This window comes from Heterodontus francisci, chromosome 14, assembly GCF_036365525.1.
Source record: "Heterodontus francisci isolate sHetFra1 chromosome 14, sHetFra1.hap1, whole genome shotgun sequence".
NCBI lineage: Eukaryota > Metazoa > Chordata > Chondrichthyes > Heterodontiformes > Heterodontidae > Heterodontus > Heterodontus francisci.
Window position 1 is genome coordinate 96856761 of NC_090384.1, and position 20435 is coordinate 96877195.

General features: G+C 38.5%; 1 protein-coding gene across 1 annotated transcript in view; it reads left to right on the top strand.

Moving 5' to 3' along the window:
• The window catches only part of cstf3 (cleavage stimulation factor, 3' pre-RNA, subunit 3), a 102755-nt gene that overhangs the window by 7775 nt on the left and 74545 nt on the right, over window positions 1–20435 (top strand). Inside the window, exons 2-3 of the mRNA XM_068046586.1 lie at window positions 9290–9391; window positions 9576–9671. Coding sequence (XP_067902687.1) covers window positions 9290–9391; window positions 9576–9671 — 198 coding nt within the window. The remainder of the gene's footprint in view (window positions 1–9289; window positions 9392–9575; window positions 9672–20435) is intronic.

The window sequence follows — 20435 nt, forward strand, 5'->3', positions numbered from 1 at the left end:
CCACCGGCCGTCCATGTCTCCGCTTTAAAGACGTCTGCAAACGCGACATGAAGTCCTGTGACATTGACCACAAGTCATGGGAGTCAGTTGCCAGCGATCGCCAGAGCTGGCGGGCAGCCATAAAGGTGGGGCTAAAGTGTGGCGAGTCAGAGACTTAGCAGTTGGCAGGAAAAAAGACAGAAGCGCAAGGGGAGAGCCAACTGTGTAACAGCCCTGACAACCAATTTTATCTGCAGCACCTGTGGAAGAGTCTGCCACTCTAGAATTGGCCTTTATAACCACTCCAGGCAGTGCTTCACAAACCACTGACCACCTCCAGGCGCTTACCCATTGTCTCTCGAGACAAGGAGGCCAAAGAAGAAGAATCTCTATTTATGAAGCCCACGATCCCATATGCTTTGTTAACTGCTCTCTCAATAAGTCCTGCCACCTTCAAAGATCTGTGCAAGTGAACCCCCATGCCTCTCCCTATCTCTTTTGCCAAAATGCATAACCTCACATTTCTCTATTAAATTTCATCTGCTACTTATCTGTCCAAATTACTAGCCTATGTCCTGTTGCACTTGATTGGTATCATTCTCATTGTCTGCCACACCTCCACGTTTGGTAGTATTAGCAAATTTTGAAATTTTACTCTGTATTCCAATATCCAAGTCATTTACATAGGTCAAAAAAAGCCGTGGTCCTTGCACTGACCCCTAGGGAACACTGCTGTCTACCATCCTCCAGTCTGAAAAGCAACCATTTAACACAACTTACTATTTTCTGTCCTTAGGCCAATTTTTTATCCAAGTTGGCCCTGCTACTCCATGAGCCTCAATTTTGTTAAACAGCCTTTTATGTGATACTTTATCAAACACTTACTCAATCCATATAGACAACATCCATTGCTTTCCCTTCATCAACCTTCTCTGTTACTTCATCAAGCAAATCAATTAATCAATCTGTCTTTTACAAATCCGTGCTGCAACTCTCAAATTAACTCAAACCTTTCCAAGTGCCAGTTTTTTTTTTACCTGATTATTGTTTCTAAAACTTTACCCACCACAGATGTTAAACTGACTGGCCTGTAGGAATGTCCTTACACCCTTTCTTGAATAAGGTTGTCACATTTGCCACTCTCCAATTCTCTGGCACCTCCTTCATAATCTTTCAATCCTTCCTAGATATGTTAAGCCCTTCTGCATCTCTACTCCCACTTCCTTTAGCAACATGGGATGGAAGCCATGCGGACCAGGCGACTTTTGCACTCTGAGATAGCCAGCCTTTCCAGTATATCCTGCATATCAATTTTCACCTCATCCATTACATCTACCCTCTCCGCTTGTACTGATATTTCGTCAGCATCCTGTTTCTCAGTAAACACTGAGACAAAGTACTCATCAAGTATTCTAGCCTTGTCCTCCGCCTCTAAGCATATATCATCCTCTTTGTCCCTAATAGGCCCCACCCCGCCTTTTACTACCCACTTACTATTTACATGCCAGAAGATGATTTTTGGGTTCCCTTTTATGTTAACTGTTGTTCTATTGTCATATTCTCTCTCTCAGTTGTATTTTTCTTTTGACTTCCCCTCTCAACTTATTGGGAGGTTCTCGTTTGAAGAATTTATCTGATGTATATCGTACATCTTTTTTGGTTTCATCGTGTTCCCTATCTCCCTTGTCATCCAAGGAGCTCTGGCTTTGGTTCCTTTAAGTTTTACCTTGTTGGAATGTACCTGGCCTGTACCTGAAACATCCTTTCCTTAAAGATAAACCCATTTTTCCATTGCAGTTTTTCCTGTCAGTCTTGGGTTCCATTTTACCCTGGCTAGATCCCCCCTGAATCCATTGAAGTTAGTCCTCTTCCAATATAGAAGTTCAATTTTAAATTGTTACTTGCTCTTCTCCATTGCTAATCTAAACTTTATGATGCAATGATCACTCTTACCCAAGTGTGCCCCCACAGCCACTTGGTCCACCTCATTCCCTGGTACTAGATCCAGCAATATTTCCTTCCTAGTTGGACTGAGAACATACTAGTCAAGTAAGTTCTCCTGAACATATTTCAGAAATTCCTAATTCAATAATTTGAATTATTCCTAAATTCAATAATTTCAGAGCATGATGGGCCCCCCCATTTTACTTTTATTTTTAGTTATTTTTTCTTAATATATTTTTTTGTGTTTATCTTATTTCATAGTTTGTTCAGTTTGCTTACCCACTGTTTTTTCATGTTTGTACTTGCGGCTGTTCAATTTCAGTCCATTAACACCCTATCTGTACTAATGCTTTGTCTTTCAACAACCATTAACATACTGTTTGCCTTTGCTCCACGACCTTCTGGTCAGCTATTCTGTGACCGTGTCCTATTTACACCTCCTTTGTTATCTCTTGCCCCACCCCTACTTTACTTGCTTAAAACCTTTTACATTTCTAATATTTGCTAGTTCTGAAGAAGGGTCACTGACCTGAAACGTTAACTCTGCTTCTCTCTCCACAGATGCTGCCAGACCTGCTGAGTATTTCCAGCATTTCTTGTTTTTATTTCAGAAATTCCTACCCCCTCCTTTCCCTTTCCTCTAAAGCTGTCCCAGTTGATATTTGGGTAATTTAAAAGTTCCCCAATATCGCCACTCTATAGTTCTGGCCCTTGTTTCATTCCAGTCTCCGCTGCCTGATCATTACCGGCACACTGTTAATAGCTTTACATCCCATGCTTGTAGTCATTGAGGATCAATTCCCTCAGCTACCTGCTGCATATGGTGACATTATGTACAGCCATGAGGTCCAATTTCAAAGGACACTGGTGACACTCAGCTCTGCCTCTGTCGATCCCCCTACCATCCTACCATCTCTGCTGTTGGACTGCTAGTCTACCGTTCGGTCTTGGATAAGCCATAACCACCTCCAGCGATATACCGGAAAGATCAAAGCCATCGTCTTTGCTCCTGCAACAAACTACATATACTTGCCATCGATTTCCATCCTTCTCTGTGGACACCATTTCAGACTGAAGCGGACTGAATCCATTTCTTTGACTCTGGCCTTGTGCATTCCCTTGTCCTTTTAGACTCTCTGTTAGTGGCCTGTACTCAACCAGCTAGGTCCCACTAACTGGAATTCCTCGTCTGCAACCTTTTTGTCATTGTCTTGTCGCATACTAATATTTAACATACCCCTATCTGTAATACATTCAAAATATTGTTAGTCTGTCCCTTCTGACAGCTTTTCCCATTATAAATAATTTTTTATGGAAACTGCCTATGTAATTATACTCTCTTCCCAGTGTAGGTGCTGTAGTGCCTTGGCAGAAGTAATTAAAGCATGCTAGTCAAAATATATTTTTATTGTGTGGAATGATGGATTCACCAAGATTTTTACTCCTGATGGGGGCTTGTGCTCCCTGATTTATCCTTTTTGTTAAAATTGCAAATCCTCCTGATCATTATCCAGTGATTCTTGCTGAAACTGAACATGAGCCCAAAACAAGACCTGTAAGTTTAAATGTATACTTGAGGAAACACAGCTCACACCTCTGTGAAGGCTTCATTGGAGATGCTTCGCAGTAGAGAATGTCTGCAGTCAGTTAGACCATGTTGCTTTTATTTGACTGTTGGATTGCCAGAACATTGTCTGGAGAAGAAATGTGTGAAATTTTTATATAACAAGTGGGTTGGGTGTGGATTTTGGACAGTATTTCAAATGTCTTGAATAAAATTTACAGGGTTTATCTGAATTGCTGCCCACAGTACAATGTCATACATTTATGATTTGTATATTGATATTGTGTGGAACAATCTTTTTCTTACTGTTGCCTCCAGCAGGTAATGCAAGATCCAGCCAAGTATTTCTTGCTCATTTTGAATACATATGAATTTTTGGTCCTGCAATTTAATATGAACGATATTGATATTGATGTGGGCATTTTCTCCTTACACAATAGTTTAGAATAAACCCTCAACTCTTGTACCATTTTTAGTCTTTTAAGTTAAAGTAAATAAAAACCTTTTTATATGCTGTGACAGCCCTCTTCACTTGTGTACTGTGAAATTCTTGGTTATAATGGCTGGGAGCACTTTTTTTAAACAAAGACTGCCATTCTGAATTTTTGAATGTGCTTTGTCTTATTGCCAGCTGTAGAAAACTGCATTGTAGTTGGGTACAAGTTTCAATGGTTGCATCTAATATTGGCTGCTTCAAAATGCTAGTTTAGAAATGTTTTCAGTGTTTTAACCTGGTGACTTTTGCGCACGTGTGTGACAACTTGCATTTATATAGCGCTTTTAGACATGGGGAAAACATCCGAAGGCAAGTGCTGCACTGTTGGAGTCTTTTGGATGAGATGTTAAACTAAGGCCCTCCGTCTCCTCTCTGACAGATGTAAAGGATTCCCTGGCACTGTTTTGAAGAGGAGGAGGAGAGTTAGCCTTGATGCCCTGGCCAATGTTTATCCCTCAACTTTTTTTTTTTTAAAATCTGGTCATTATCACTTGCTGTTTATGGGAGTTTGCTGTGTGCAAATTGGCTGCTGCATCGCCTACATTACAACACTTCAAAAAGTACCTCATTAGTTGTAAAGTACTTTGGGATGTCCTGGTCACGAAAGGCACTAATAAATGCAAGTCTGTCTCACTTTTAGAAGTGAGCTAAAGAAGGAGATATTAGAAGGCTGACTAAAGGCTTGGTCAGGGAGCTAGGTCTTAAGGAAATTTTTTAAAGGGGTGGAGAGGCAATAATGATTAGTTGAGTGTAGGGTGGGGGGAGCATCACAACCATTAACCTGCCCCCAGCTGGCATCCACATTGTCAAAATTGTCAGATAGTGATCAGGACTGGAGTTGAATCTCCCTCAACCAGCCTTGGCGTGCAAGAGCAAAGATAGATCCTCTACTACTGTATCATCTGACAAGTATAGATCAGTGATCGAACCTAGGACCTTTATGGTTTGTATGGCTACTCACTGGATAGACTTGGAGAACCATAATGGGAAATTAAAAATTTTTTGGCTAATCAATTTTATGTCCGTTTCACTCGAGGTAAAAGGCAAACCACCATGCCACAGAGGCATCATTGTATGACATATGACATGGGGTGCATTTATAAATGCATGCGGATTTCAAGTTTAAAATTCTCACCCGTGTTCAGATGCCTTCATGACTTTTCCGCTCCCCAACTAACTTCCTCTCGCCCTACAACTCCAAGTTCCTCCAATTTTGGCCTCATCTGCATCTCCTACTCTGTTGGTGACCATGCCCTCAGCTACCTAGGATCTAAGTTGCACTATAATTGGGTACAAGTTCATGCAGGTTAGTGATTGTGATGCCCCTGGCGGTTATGTAACCTGTTAACATTTGCTGTCAGAGTTCCCACATAAGTAATGGTCACTTGTCTTCAATATTAGTAGACAATCAGCAGCTGTAGTACTTTACACCAACAGAGTCAACATTTTAACAAAGTGATAGGGGGGGAAACTAACAATGGAGTTAATTTATTTTCTGGGTAGCACTTGAGTATTCTATTTTCTACATTTGTGTTTATTTTTGGATTCATTAAGTTTGCATGCAAACATGTACATGGCTTGATTCTTAGTGTTTCCATTAAGAATTGTGAAATTGAGTTGATTCCACTAAGTTGTAACAATTATGGAAAATTTCATTGTTCCCATAGTTGCCAGCCAGGTTGAGTCTGATATGTAAAGTTGTGATTACACTGCAGCTTTAGCACCATTACAGTGTTTAATCTGGAGTAAAGTTTAACCCAGCTGAAGTTGGAGTATGTCACTGCGTGGGCTAGCCTATAGCACTAGTACAGTGCCAGGTTGAATGAAAAAAGTGCTCAGGGATCACTTTTGCATTCTAGGCATTTAAAAACAAAAAATTACTTGGCATTATTTTAAATGTTGAGTACTGTTTAAATGTTTGTTTTATCTCTGGATGAGGAACTCTCCTGGGCAGGGGAATTATCAGTTTAAATCAAGCAGTATAAATGGTGTAATTCCTGTATGAAATCCGTACTGCAGCTACTGGTGTCAGACTGGTACAGTATAAATGCACTGACTATTTTGTTCACCCACCAGCAGCTGCACTTCAGTACAGATGTTCACAGCTCCCTTTAAATGAGTAATTTGCATGAAATTGCATTGTGTTTTATGAAAGTCCTCATCTTTTTACTTGGCAAGTTGTGCACCAGATACATTGCAATTCATTTTTTAAAGTGTGAAATGGGGAGAGGAATGGAAACTGGCTGATGTCTGAATCATTAATTTCTCCTATCACACCACCCAATGAGTAGCCTTTAACAGATGAAGGGAGAAACTCAGTAGTTGCGCACTGGCTATGGTAGATTCGATGGGCGAGAATTGCCATGCTTAGGCTGTTGGAGTGAGATTGACTCTTATGGGTAGGTTTTGACTTCAAATTTGATTTAGAAAATTTAGATTTGCCTGAATTTTCATTTTCTGATTTTGTAGCCTGATCAACAGTATTGGTTTGGTTTAAAGCTTGTGCATGCGTCATAGAGCTTTGAGCAGTGTTGGTCAAATGCCTTATTGCTTCTTTGAGGACAGAACAGAATGACAGAAACTTTTTGCTGTTTGCATTATGATGGTTATAACTGGACTGAATTACCCTAGTTGAAAAAGATCTCTATTTAAAATATGTGGCCGCTATTTACACCATTTCAATCAACTATTTCTTTGAATCTCACCCCACTCCATCCCTTTATCACAAAGTACATTGCCTTGGTGTTTCTAGAAGAAGTTTAAACAAAGGTAAAGTTGTGTTCCTGTCTCTAACCATCTCATATCTGGACCAGCATAACACTCTGTTTTGAGTCTGGTATGTACATTGTCAACAAGTCCAGATGTCAACTTTCAAAGCTGCTGTGGTATTGGTGAACTAGACCTAAAAGGTTTGATGTTTCCAAACACCACCCACCTTCATAAGTGATTTCCTTCCTTAGACTTTTATCTTTCTCTAAACTAGCCACAGTCTGAAATAGCCCATGTATGCTTCTAAGAAATTTGTTGCTTCAGAAACCTTTGAGTTTTCACTTGACTCATCAATTTCCGAATTCCCCTATACCTCCAAAATGGGAATGATGGCACCTGTCAGTATATAAAGGCATATGTTGGAACACATTGTATAATTTTAAGACAACTTTATCAAATTTCTGTCTTTCAACTCTTGTACCAATTAAGTTAGAGACTATATTTTTCTCATAGCAATTTTATTCCCTTTCCATCTCTCCTGAAAACATTGACTCCTTCCAAAGTGGTGATGCACAGGCAGTTTCTATTAGGTATCTCCTTCACATTGGCATTATTCATGTGCGTGCCTTGATGGTGAATTCCAACAGGATATTTGACCAATCAATTTGTACAATTATGTCCTTCCCTGATATTAATTCTTTTTAATTCAAACACGTGCATACATGCATGTGTGCACAATATTCCAGCAAAGGCATTGACTTTTTTTCCTCCTTTCTGCTGTCTCATTCTGCTCTGCCCTGCCCCTGCGACTACCTTCTCAAGCACGTAGTTATGGCAGGGATCAGCTAATTCAGGAAGATCTAGTATTCAGTACGGGAAAGTCATGGTCTGCGCTACTAACTGAGTTAACGGGGAGCTGTAAATTGAAAGTATGCCCGCAATCACCTAGAATATAAACACTGGCTTACAATCTCAGTAAGTTACCATTTGTGAAAAAACTGTTAAGGAACTTGAACCTGTGGTGATTGCGTCCTTCTAAGCCAAGTCCTCTTGAAGTGCCCTCACACTTCTGTATGAGATGCTATTTAACTCACCTGGCACAAGCATGGATTTGAATGTGGGACATAGGAGTAGGCCATTCAGTCCTGAGCCTGTTCCACAATTCAATTAGATTGTGGATGAACTGTATCTTAACTCCATTTTCCTTTACTTCATGTCCCTTGATACCCTTTTAAGAATGCAAAAATCAATTGATCTCTGTCTTGAAAGCTCCAATTGACCCAGAATCCACACTCTTTTAGCGAGAGTTTCCATATCATTAACCTTTGAAGAACTGGTTCCTGAGTTCATTCCTAAATGCTCCACTCTAATTTCACGATTATGCCCTCATGTTCTCTCACCAGAGGAAATATTCTATTTATCCTATTATTCTTTTATCATTTTAAATTCCTTGATTAGGTAACCCCTTAATCTTGTGGGACTCATGGGACTGCAAGCCAAGTTTATGCCATCTGTCCTCATAATTTAACTGTTTAAGCTCTGGTATCGTTTTGGTGAATTTGTGCTGCATCTGCTCCAAGGCCAATATATCCTTTTACAAGATGCAGTGCCCAGAACTGAATGCAGTACTCAAGATACGGTTCTGACCAAGGCTGTGCACTGCTGAAGCATTACTTTATTCTCTTTGTTTTCCAGTCCCTGAAATAAATCAACATTCCATTAGTCTGTTTGATTGTTTTTTGTATCTGTCCACTAACCTTTAGTGATTTGTGTTCTTGGAACTCCTAATTTTCAATGTTTAAAAAAATGTTTTTCCTTGGATCCAAAGTAGATGATCTCAGATTTGCCCTCATTGAACTCCATTTGCCCCATTTTTTGCCTACTCATTTAATCTCTGGCCCGTTAACTTCCTGCTCCTATCTACCTAGCTGTACCTCCAACTTTGCATCCTCAATTGAACTTTACTGTTCTGTATGGCTCATCACTCTCAGGATAAAATCGAGCCATCAGAGGAGCTAACTATTAATAGTGGTTACTTAAGAGGCTGTAATCTCAGTTGATTATGTAGATTTTAACAGCTATTTTAAAAAATTGGATGCAGGAGATTTTAAGTTGCTAGTATTGAAAAGAGGTGTTTAAGTTAATGGAATGTTTATACTTTCAAGGTCGTTTACAACCTTGTTCTTTTTCTTTGCAGGAGATGTTTTGGAAGCACTGCTTTGATTTCTTGTTCAGATCTATAAATGTTTGATTTTCTAAAGCAGATCACACTGCACATCTGCCCAAAAGTCCTGAATATGCATTCAATCCATCCATTCTCAAAATTAATTTTAAGTATAGCAATACTGCTGATAGGAACTCTTGCTGTAATGTCAAGTGAATACTTGTACATTAGTAAATGGAACAACAACGTAGCCAACAGTAGAGATGTAATTTATTTTTGCAGTAGTTTATTGTAATGAGTTTTTCAGTTTGCTGCTTGACTTGATATAGCTGCCATTTTTTTAGTCGTTGTGGACAATATTTGAAACATTGTTGATGAAACAGGTAAGAGTGGTACAAATGGTGTTGTAAGTTTATACTCTCTTTCTCCACAGACTCCAGAGTATGTCCCTGAAAAAGTGAAGAAGGCAGAGAAGAAATTAGAAGAAAATCCATATGACCTTGATGCTTGGAGCATTCTCATACGAGAGGCACAGGTTTAGTGAAATAGGGTTATGTTTGCTTATTATAAGTTCAAAAACTTGCACAATATGATTTTAAAAGCAGTTGTGGAAAATTGCCTCTTACTGAGATGACTGGGGAGTAAAACATCAAAAGTTTATCATTGCTTATTTTTAAATGTTGTAAAAAAAAATTATTTTTGATGGTTTTTACTTTTAGAACCAACCCATAGACAAAGCGCGGAAGACCTATGAGCGACTTGTCACCCAGTTCCCAAGCTCTGGCAGATTCTGGAAACTATACATTGAAGCTGAGGTTAATATTTTTTTCTTCTCAATTTTATAGGTTAATTTTAAAGTAACATGCCCTGCTCCATGAAGTTCACACCAGTGAGGTATATTAGACAATCATTTTAGGTGAATATTCAGACTTTAAAAGCTAAAGGTGGCCGGGACTTAATATTTGTAGATGCAGACTGTATCTTATGTAGGGATTTAAAACATTTTAAATGAAATTTTAATGTGTGGGCCTATTGCACACCAATGATTGTTGCATGTTGGAGTTGCAACAACATTAAAATAGTCTTTAATGGTATCTGATGTGCTTTGGCCTTTTATTCAGTTGTCATGTGTCTCTTTATTGCCTCCCGTGTCATTTCTTTAGAGTTCATTTATTCTGTTCACTCACAGTATCTTGTATTTAATAGGGTATTATCAAGCTGAGGCATTTTATTTGCCAAAGAGACTCTTAACATTTAATATTGTATTGTTTGTTTAATCTTTATTTTCTTTCTAGGACTTTGCATTGTTCTGATCAGCATACAACTATTTCTAACCTTGCTGCTATACAATAATTTGTTTATTTTTAAAAATATGAAATAAATGCTTTAGATATGGCAGACACATAACCAAAAGGTTCTTAAGTCATTGAATGTGTCTTGATGTAATGAAATGAATGCTTTTAAGTAACATATTAAAGTCCTCATTTAATAAACTGGTTAAATAAACAATATTTATATTGTATAGTTTAATGTTACAGTGGTTTGTCATTTCTATGAATCAAAAGGTTCTAATTTCATGAACATGAATGTGGTTGAAGAAATTGAGACTTAAGACCAGGTCCTCCCAGAAATTATTGCTGTTTCAGTCATAGTCCTTATTGACTTCCAGCATCAGTTTCTTGCTGTACAGAAAGTGAGAGAAAGATTGTTTTGTTGTAGAACATTGTCTAGTTTAAAACAAGATTTTGTCATGCTATGATATTCAGCTGGCACTGTTGCACAAAAGCTGACTTCCTTTGAGGAAGCAGGGTCTTAACAACAATGTAGGTGATATCTTGCCATGATTCCATTACAAGCAATGCCTGTCTTGAATGATAGTGCATTGCCCATCGTCAGCCTGTTGTCATGTGAATTAAAAATACAGGATCTAGATCAACTTAATCATGACAGTTGCAAACTGATCCTTCCACTGTGTCATAATTTCAAAGCCCCGGTGTATTTCCAGTTTCTTTTTAGTGCTTTGCTTTGAGATGCATGTAGTCTGCACACAGCTGATGAGCAGCAATACTACTAGGATATTAATGGGCCAAGCAGTAGTTTTATTGATGAGGTTTGTTCTCTGGGTTTAGCTCTCATCAGATAAATACAATGTTGCTTTATTGATATTATAGCAGTGTTACAGTATGGAATCTGTTTCCTGATCAAAGTCGGAAAAAATCCTCCCAACTGTAATTTTATACCAGAGAAATATTAAAATTTTCTTTCTTTTCACAACATATTGCCTGTTCTTTGTGTTTATGCAGTAGTCTTTATGTAATCTTTATTCATCTAGCATTTTGTTTTAATACACCTCTGATTTCTGTTGCTGCTTTTTATTCCAGGGATCTGATTTTCCCTGTACTTTATTTTTAGTCTTTTGAATCTTAGTTTTGTCAACCCATTTGTTCCTATTCTAAATTTTTCTTGGGCAGCCTTCCCACAATCGTCGTTCACTTTTTGGCAGAGCTTTAGTGCTTAAACATACACCACCATAGAATGGGAATATCTGTGGTTCAATTTGAGTTTCTGTTCTGAATTTAGCCAGGTGCAGTCTGTAGTATCACCTACTCTGGGGCAAAGGAGGGTGGTATTGAGAGAGTGGATGTCTTCTACTGTCTAGTGGTGGGGCCGTAAGTATTGACAGAGGTCTGGAACTAGCTGCCATACCTGGAAGAACCAATGAAAATGCACAGGGATAAATTACAAAATCAATTCAAAGTTGTTTTTTTTAAATGTGAAAATGAAGACTCTAAATCCTATTTTAAAATTTGAAATGCAAGTTAGGAAACAAAAGGTGGCTTAGCTAATTTAAAAATAGGATAAGTGATGCCCCAAGCCTTGGTGGTTCATATGAGTGACTCGAGAGATAAAACCATAAAGACTATATGATGTAAATCTATGAGGGTGTAGGTTTTTATATAAAATTGAGTTAGGAAACTTGAGGGAGTGAGTTACTGCTTGGGAAATGGACAAAGAACAGTACAGCACAGGAACAGGCCATTCAGCCCTCCAAGCATGCACTGATCTTGGAGTGAGATTACAGAATATTTTGCAAACATCTAAGCTAGTAGATTCAGGAAAAGGTGTGAGAAGCAGACTATCTGCCTGGCAATTTCAATTGTCCAAGTATTCCCTAGCAAAAATAAATAGAAAATTATTTAAAGTAACAGTCCAGCACTGTTCTTAAGTATATTTTGTGTAAGCAGTAATTTAGGGATGTAATCTGTTTAAAGCAGAATTGACCAGTTTAAAAATAACACAACAAAAATTCAAACTAGTAAATTGAACCTTGCATTTTTTTGTTATATACTGATTGTCCAGATGTATATCAGATGCAAGATTGCAGTAGGTTCCACCCACTTTTTTTATTTTGACATTTGCCTTTCAACATTTCCCGCATTTCTCCCAAAGGCGCTGCCTCGTGATGGGGCATGATTCTACAAATGTCCTTCAACGCCTCACTATTGAAGAGTCTTGACTGAATATCCTACAGATACAATCATGAAGCCAGATCCTGTCTTCTCCAGATATCTCTGCACATGCACTACCCAGCAAGGGTCACTGGAATTTTTGTGTATTCTGGGGTGCCAGTCCACAAAAAACAACTGTTGCACAGACGCCTTGGGGATCAGCAGCATAATATACTGTACAGTTGAATAAAATTTATAATGTGGGTTTATGCTTGTGATTTCCTGGTGGTGGGTTCCTAATTGCAGCAAAGCTGATAATTGCTGAAAGTGAGACTCAGCACTTCTACTGCCCAGCCACTTCCCAACATGGTACATACGCACAAAGGAAAGTTCTGAGGGCATGAAGATGAAAAAGAAGCAAAACACAATAATGCTATGTAATTTACATTTTAGAATTTAGATCATGTCTCAAAATTGCTTGATACCTGTAGATAACCATTTCAGAGCTTCATTTTACACATGATATGGGTGCATCCCTATATATCTTAGTAAATTCTGCATGGTGGTAGTTTGAAAACCACAATTATCAGATACATTTGTTGCACAGAGAACCAACACTGGAAGACTCCATTTGTAATGTCTGTTCTTGTATCCTCATCAGCTGTGAGTATTTCAAGGTAGCATGACAATGGGTTTGCATTATCATGTAAGACCAAAGTTTAAGATGTCCAGTGATCTCATGATAAGCATATATTGTGACTGTAGTTGTAGTTCGATAGCTTTCAGTACTCATGACACTTTTGTAGATGATGCTACAACATGAGTATTTTAGAGGGTATTGGGGTGGATGTTTTTGTGGAAAGGGGAAGTACAGTAGGAGATTGGGTGCTGCATTAGTTTGGGGCACTTGTTTTTCCGCCTCGTATCTGGATGTAAATCTAGAATAGCGGGATGAAGGTTTTCTCCCTGCCAGTTTTAATGTTTTCAAGTGAGATGATTTAGTGTGTCTCAGTCAAGTTCTAAATAGGAATGAATGCACAGCATATAACTGCCCATAATTTGCCATTAAATTAGGGATATGAATGACTGGAATAGAAAAATGAAATTTCAAACTAACATAGCTGTAGGTGCTGTTCTGCAGGTTGAGATAGAAGCATATTACTGGAGCAGAGTGAATTTTATTCTGTAGCTGTTTATTCTGTTAGATTTCGCTGTGACTCAGTTGCTGCTGCACTCACCTCTGAGTCAGAAGTTGTGGGTTCAAGTCCCACTCCTGGACTCGAGCACAAAAATCAAGGTCATCTGGAGTACTGTGTACAGTACTGGTCTCCTTATTTAGGGAAGGATGTAATTGCGTTGGAAGCAGTACAGAGAAGGTTTACTGGACTAATACCTCGAATGGGCGGTACGTCTCATGGGAAAAGGTTGGACATGCTAGGCTTGTATCTGCTGGAATTTAGAAGAGTAAGAGGCGACCTGATTGAAACATATAAGATCCTGAGGGGTCTAGATGGGGTGGATGTGGAAAGGATGTTTACCCTTGTGGGAAAATCTAGAACTCGGGGTCACTGTTTAAAAATAAGGGGTTTCCCATTTAAGACAGAGACGAGGAGAAATGTTTTCTCCCAGAGGGTCTTGAGTCTTTGGAATTCTCTTCCTCAAAAGGCGGTGGAAGCAGAGTCTTTGAATATGTTTAAGACAGAGGTAGATAGATTCTTGATAAGCAAAGGGGTGGAAGGTTATCGGGAGTAGGTGAAAATGTGGAGTAATCAGTTCAGCCATGAACTGATTGAATGGTGGAGCAGGCTCGAAGGGCCGACTTCTGCTCCTAATTCGTATGAGTACTGTCCTATCAGAGGTGCCATCTTTCAGATGAGACCTTAAACCGAGGCCCTGTCTGCCCCCTCAGATGGATGTAAAAGATCCCATAGCATAATAATTTCGAAAGAAGGCAGGGGAATTATTCTCTTGTCTTCTGGCCAAAATTATTATACTTCAGTCAATGTCGCAAAAACAGATTATCTGGTCATTATCACGTTGCTGTTTGTGGGAGCTTGCTGTGCAAATTGGCTACTACGTTTCCCACATTGCAACAGCAAATTGCTGTAAGGTGCTTTGGGATGTCTGGTGGTCGTGAAAGGCGGTATATAAATGCAAGTCTTTTTATCTTCCCTAGAATAATTTGATGTGGGAAGTAGAGAAATATTTCACTTTACAGCAGTGATATCTTTCCCCTTGAAGAGAAAAAATTCAGGATAATTTACAAGACATTTTTTTGAAAACGCTCATGTAACTGTCTACCACAAAGCATTCTGAATTATATTTGAGTATGGAACCATTTTTTTTATGAACGTGGTTCTTCATTTTTACATAAAATCTACCTCTAAGTGACACGATTTGAGTTATCTAAAGCTTATTTCAACCCCTTCTCATTCAAAGTATTCAATGACCATGACCAGATGCATTCAATTAACAAAGATCCAACAGTCCTACATTTTTAATTTTCTAATTTTTATAAGCAACTAATTTTAGGAACAGAGGGTAGGCGTTTTAGCCCCTCAAGCCATTCAGTGAGATCATGGCTGAGCTGTGTCTCAACTCCATCTACTCATTTTGGCTCTTTAACTCTTAATACTCTTACCTATCAAAAATATCAATCACAGTTTTGAATATTTTTAATTGACCTGCAGCCTCCATAGCATTTTGTGGAAAGATTTCCATCTTTCCACTACCATTTGAACAAGTGCCTCCTGTCTTCACCCCTGACAACCCTAGTTCTCATATTAAAGTTATTACCCCTTGTTCTAGACCCTCCACCAGAAGAAATAGTTTCTCTCTATCCTATCAATTCTTTTAATAAAATTATCAATTTGATTACTCAATCTTCTAAACTCAAGTGAATATAAATCTAATCAATGTAATCTGTCTTGATAATCTACCATTTTAGCCCTACTGTCATTCTGGTGACCAAAGCCTGATGTGCGGGTCTAACCAGAGCTTTATATAACATGACTTACACCCCTCTGCATTCTAGCCCCCTTGAGATAAAGGTTACCATTCCATTCACCTTTTAGATTATTTTTTGTACCTGTCCACTAGCTTTGGTCTGTCTCTTTCACAGTTCCTAGCATCTCACCATTTAGAAAATACTCTGATCCATCTTGGATCCAAAATAAATGACCTTGCACTTCCCCACATTGAACACCATCTGCCACAGTTTTGCCCACTCACTTCATTCTTTTCAACTTTCTGCTCCCATCTACTCTATTTACTGTGTCACTTAACTTGGTGTTGTCAGCAAACTTGGATATTCAGCTCTCTATTCCTTCCTGTAAGTCATTCCTATGTTCCTAGTTTGCCAGTAGGAACCTGAAATTGCTGTCAAAAGTTTCTACGGATTTGATTGCTAGATGCTGTCGGCACCTGCACTAAACTCACTGCATAATCTTGGAACCAAGGGAAGTGTGTTGTATCCTTATTAATGGTATAGGCTTTAATTTTTTTAATGCAGTAAAAAGTGTAGGCGTCAGTATTTTTGAGTAGTGAAAGCTTGTACTTTTGCTTTGACCACAACTTTGCTTGTTTTCCCTGACCTTCATTGTACAATTATTTTTACAACACGAGGTAAGCTGAAAAGTCACTTGCTCAACAATATTCCTAAATGCATGCACTTTCTAGACGAGGGGAAGATATTAAAGAAGATACAGGGTGAGGGAGAACTTTGAATGCAGGTACATATAACAGCTGAAGAGCTCGGATCATTGTTTCCCATCTGGTATATGTTTCAAACTGTCGCAGTGCACTAAATGCCATTTGGCGGGGTGGGGTGGTGGTGTTGGGGACGAGGTACGGGAAGGAAGGTATGAGTTGAATGTGCATGCTCATTAATGGACCTGTGCCCACTTGACTTTTTTTAGGTAATACATGGCATTCTGCACAACATAATTGTGGTTCTGTTTTTAGAAAATCATACTTTTTTTTGCTTAATGTAACCAAAAGCAAGTATTTTTAAAACTAATTATCCAGAATGAGCCAGTTGCAAAATTGCATTACTTTGGTTGCAAAATCTTATGGATTGTTTTACATAAGAGTTTTTCAGGAATCCTTGCTGTCTGATACCTTTTCTGCTTTGAAGTGTCAGTGCTTGGATCCTTCATGGTTATGTACTTGTTTTAATTCTTCTTAAACTAATCCTATGATGGATTCATTTATCTATCTTAAAACTCTTTGTGTCAGTGTACACTTCCTGTCTACAAAACCTTGCTTCCTGAAATTTTTGCCACTTTTATTTATCATTATAAATTCCAGAGTCTATATTTACAGTGGGACCTGCCTATGTAAACTTGCCATGCTATAAATTACATTTTTCACCAGCTGTTGTGCTGAGGTTCCTGTACTGTAGACAAACTGGTATGCTCCAACCAACTCTACTTTTCTGCTTCCCAAATTGCTGTAAGTTGCTAATTATATATATGAATAATATAAAATAAAAGTATCTCAAAATAAAGACAGAATGTATGATGTCTTATTAAAAAATCTTACATCTTTGCTCCCTGGTTCAATTATCTCCCACCCTATAACCTCTGTTCGCTTAAAGAGTTTTGTGTAATGCCACAGAAGATAGAAAACTTCTGCATTAAATAAGCACAACTGATTTTTCCCTCATTGCACTCCACCGCACTGATTATTATATTCTAGATAGGTCAACAAGTAGATAAGTTGTATGCTTGATTGTCCTGAAGATGTTGAAAATTACATTTGTTTTAACTTGTCTAAATCTTCAACAGAAGTCAATAATGGTAACACATTTACTTCCTATGTCACCACCCCCCATCACCCCATATTTTCTGCTGGTTCATTTGTGCAGCTTCTGTAGCCTATGGATGTCAGTTGCAGTCAGTGCAACTCAGCTGGGGGTAATGGTTAGTTTCTTTTTGTCTTACTTCTCATACACTGACAAGATCAGCAAGAATTTTTTTTGTTGATTTCTCGTGGGAGAGGGGCTAGTTTCCTATATAGTGTTGTAGCTGCAGAACTATCCCAACTAAAGTTTTACATCTGCAATTCTGAAAATTTTGTTAGATATTAGTGCTATGTGTGGCTTTTTAAAAAAAGACATAATCCTAATATCATTGGCATCAAATTTCTTGACCATAAATGTATGGATGAATTGGAGAAATAGATTTAAAGTGTTCTCTAACAGTAATAGAAATCAGATAAGCCACCTTAAAATTCTGTAGTAAAACACTAATTTGTGCTTCTGTCCAGACTCTAAAAGAAGTATGGTTCTTTGGCAATCATTTCCATGATCGGCTTACTTGTTTATCTGGTTGGAGTCAAGAACACTTTCTGTTGGGCTTATTCATATTCAGAATGTAATCTGCCAGTGAAACAAAGTCCAAATGCACTAATTCATCTGGCAGGCATTGGCAAGCTATGGACAGACATCTGCAGGAGTAAAATGATTGTTGATTTCATGATCAGATCTTCCATTATAGAAAAATGGAGGAAGATAGGAATAAATTTAAATGATAAAAACACTGAATCTGAACTAACAAAGTATTAGAAATATATTGCAGATCTGTTAGGAAGGGGTGAGAGTAAGATAGGAATATTGGGCCAGAATTTCCTGGATGTGCATGGTTGTCAGTGACGGTGGGTTTGTTTTACGCATTAAGTCCCAGGAAATTATCACAAGTGAGTTATGCTATTATTTCTACAATGCCATAACTTCCAGGGACTTTGTGCTTCTCTGCCTATACTTCTTGCCAAATCTGCAAAATCGATTGCAGCCCCACCCTCAGTTAAGCCAACTGCAATCGCAGGTTTTCTAAATTTATACCAGTTCTCTCACCTACAGCAGCTTGGACTGATAAATACATTTGGCTGTGTTACTTAAAACCATAAGTTCAATATAGTTGACTAACATGATATTCTTTATTAATTCTTAGCTGCAACCCATCAAAATGCTTCTTTTTGTTGGGTTGAACCTATATCATGTGCATGAGCCTACACATGCCAATGATGAAAGTGAGTGGTAGAAATTTATTCAAACTGTTTTTTGGGGCTGAATCAGTTGGCAGTGCATGCCAAAAGCTGGAAACTTGAGGCTTATTCCAAAGTAAACCTCATCAAAATTCCAATGAGCAGTGGGCAGCTCTCAGGGAGGTAAGAGGAGGCGGGCAGGCAAGTGGAGGCCAGCAGTGGACCACGGTAGTGGTGTGCAGCCAAGTAGAGCAGGAATACTGGCTGCACATTAAGATAAGCTTTTAAAAAAAGCAAAAAACTCATTGGCCTCCAATAAGCCCTTAAATGACTCGAGGTTAGACTGCAGGAGGAACCAGAGAGCTTCACTCAATTTCTGACCATTTTCGGAAAGGAGTTCTCAAATAAGCTTTAGGTCCCTTATTGGCATATGCAAAGGCTTTTTTAAGGTGGTCACCGTGGGTACTTTAATATCGTCAGCTGGCTTTGGGGCACGAAACATGCCCTCTGATGCTTGGGGATTTTGTCCATTCCCGTTCTCTCTTCCCTCCTGGCCCCACCCCCCCCCATTTGATCTGAGAATCTTTAGGTATGTTAAATTATGAATGACATCCTCTAAATTAATGATTTTTTAAAAAATCTTAATTTATAATGTTTTATAGTATCCGTGTGTGTCCATGCCCAAAAACAGATTTGTTAGTTGGAGGAGAAAGATAGATGAGTCCTGCCGGGTTGTTATGCTTATGACCCAATTCACTTTCATTTTATCTAAACACAGATTGATCAGACATGCTTCTTGAACTGATAACTTCAGAATAGTATTTGAACTAGTATAGGTTCAGTGCTGCATGTGGCTGCGGTAATCAATATAAGGATAGTATGTGTTTATTTCCCTTCTGTGCTTCCATTCTTAGGTTAGGTGCCACCTTTTAATTTTGCTGAGTTTGAGGATGATTTGTTGTGCCCAGGTATGTCTTGATAAAAATGCTGTGCAGTTGACCTGTATTCAGTGAGTGTTTCAACAATGCTTGGCTAGCAAATGATCTTGTTTAAAATTTTTGTAGCACGTCACCTGTTTAAAAATGACCTACGTGAACGACCTGTGGACACTTGCTTAATGTCCGAACAGCACTGCCATGCTCTCACTGTACAAAGGCACATTTGCTTGGAATTACCTACATGTACACAGTCTTTCACTTAACAATATGCAAACACAATGGTGCCGTGTACTGAGTCTTTATCACACACATACATGCTAAAATGTGGAATTTAAAAACTAGTTTTTAACCAGATCATGTCATATTGTGTGGGGGTGTATATTGCATAAAGCTAAGTAATACAATGTACAAGTTTAACAGCACAACTAAAAGGTCACAAACACTATCTAAGCAAATGTTAAATGCTAAGTTCTTGTATTGACTCATTAATGGTATGTATGGAATTAGTAAGACTTAAGCGATTTTCCTGTATTTATTGTAATTGTTCACGTTTTTTGTCAGATTTGTATGGAGCAACAAAGCTTGTTTTTCAATTCTTTAGCGGGTGTAAGAACAGGTCTGTAATAATAGCTGTCGTAGTTAAACTTGATCTTTATACAATTTTCATAGTTTTTTTCAAAATATTCACGCTCTTTCTGTGCCCCCCCCCCCCCCCCAATAAACCACTGCCATCAAAAAGGGGGAACGATTAAAAACTCCATTCCTTCATACCCAGTGGGTAAAGGCACTGTTGCCTAATATTGTACTGAGGTGCACAGACAAGAAGACCCCAGCATGAATTTCCATTCTGCTGATTCAGCCTATTTGTACAATCTCAGCAGTTAGGGTGCTGCAACTGAGTCCTGTTCTTTCATAGGGAGAACAAAAATCTTGTATCATTTTAATGACGGATCCTATTCAGCTAGAGAAGACTGTGAACTCTGACTTTAGTACCTATATTACAACTGTGAACTCATTGGCTGTAAAGCACTTTGGAATGCCCTGAGGTAGAGAAAGGTGTTCTAGAAATGCAGATTTTTAAAATATATTCTGACCGCCTTGGTTTGCAGTCATATAGTTTTGCCTCATGTTTTATATGTCTGTCTGACTGTTTAGCTCTGCATTTTTTCTCCTGCTGGCAGTAGTCTCTGCTTTTCTCTTCTGGAAA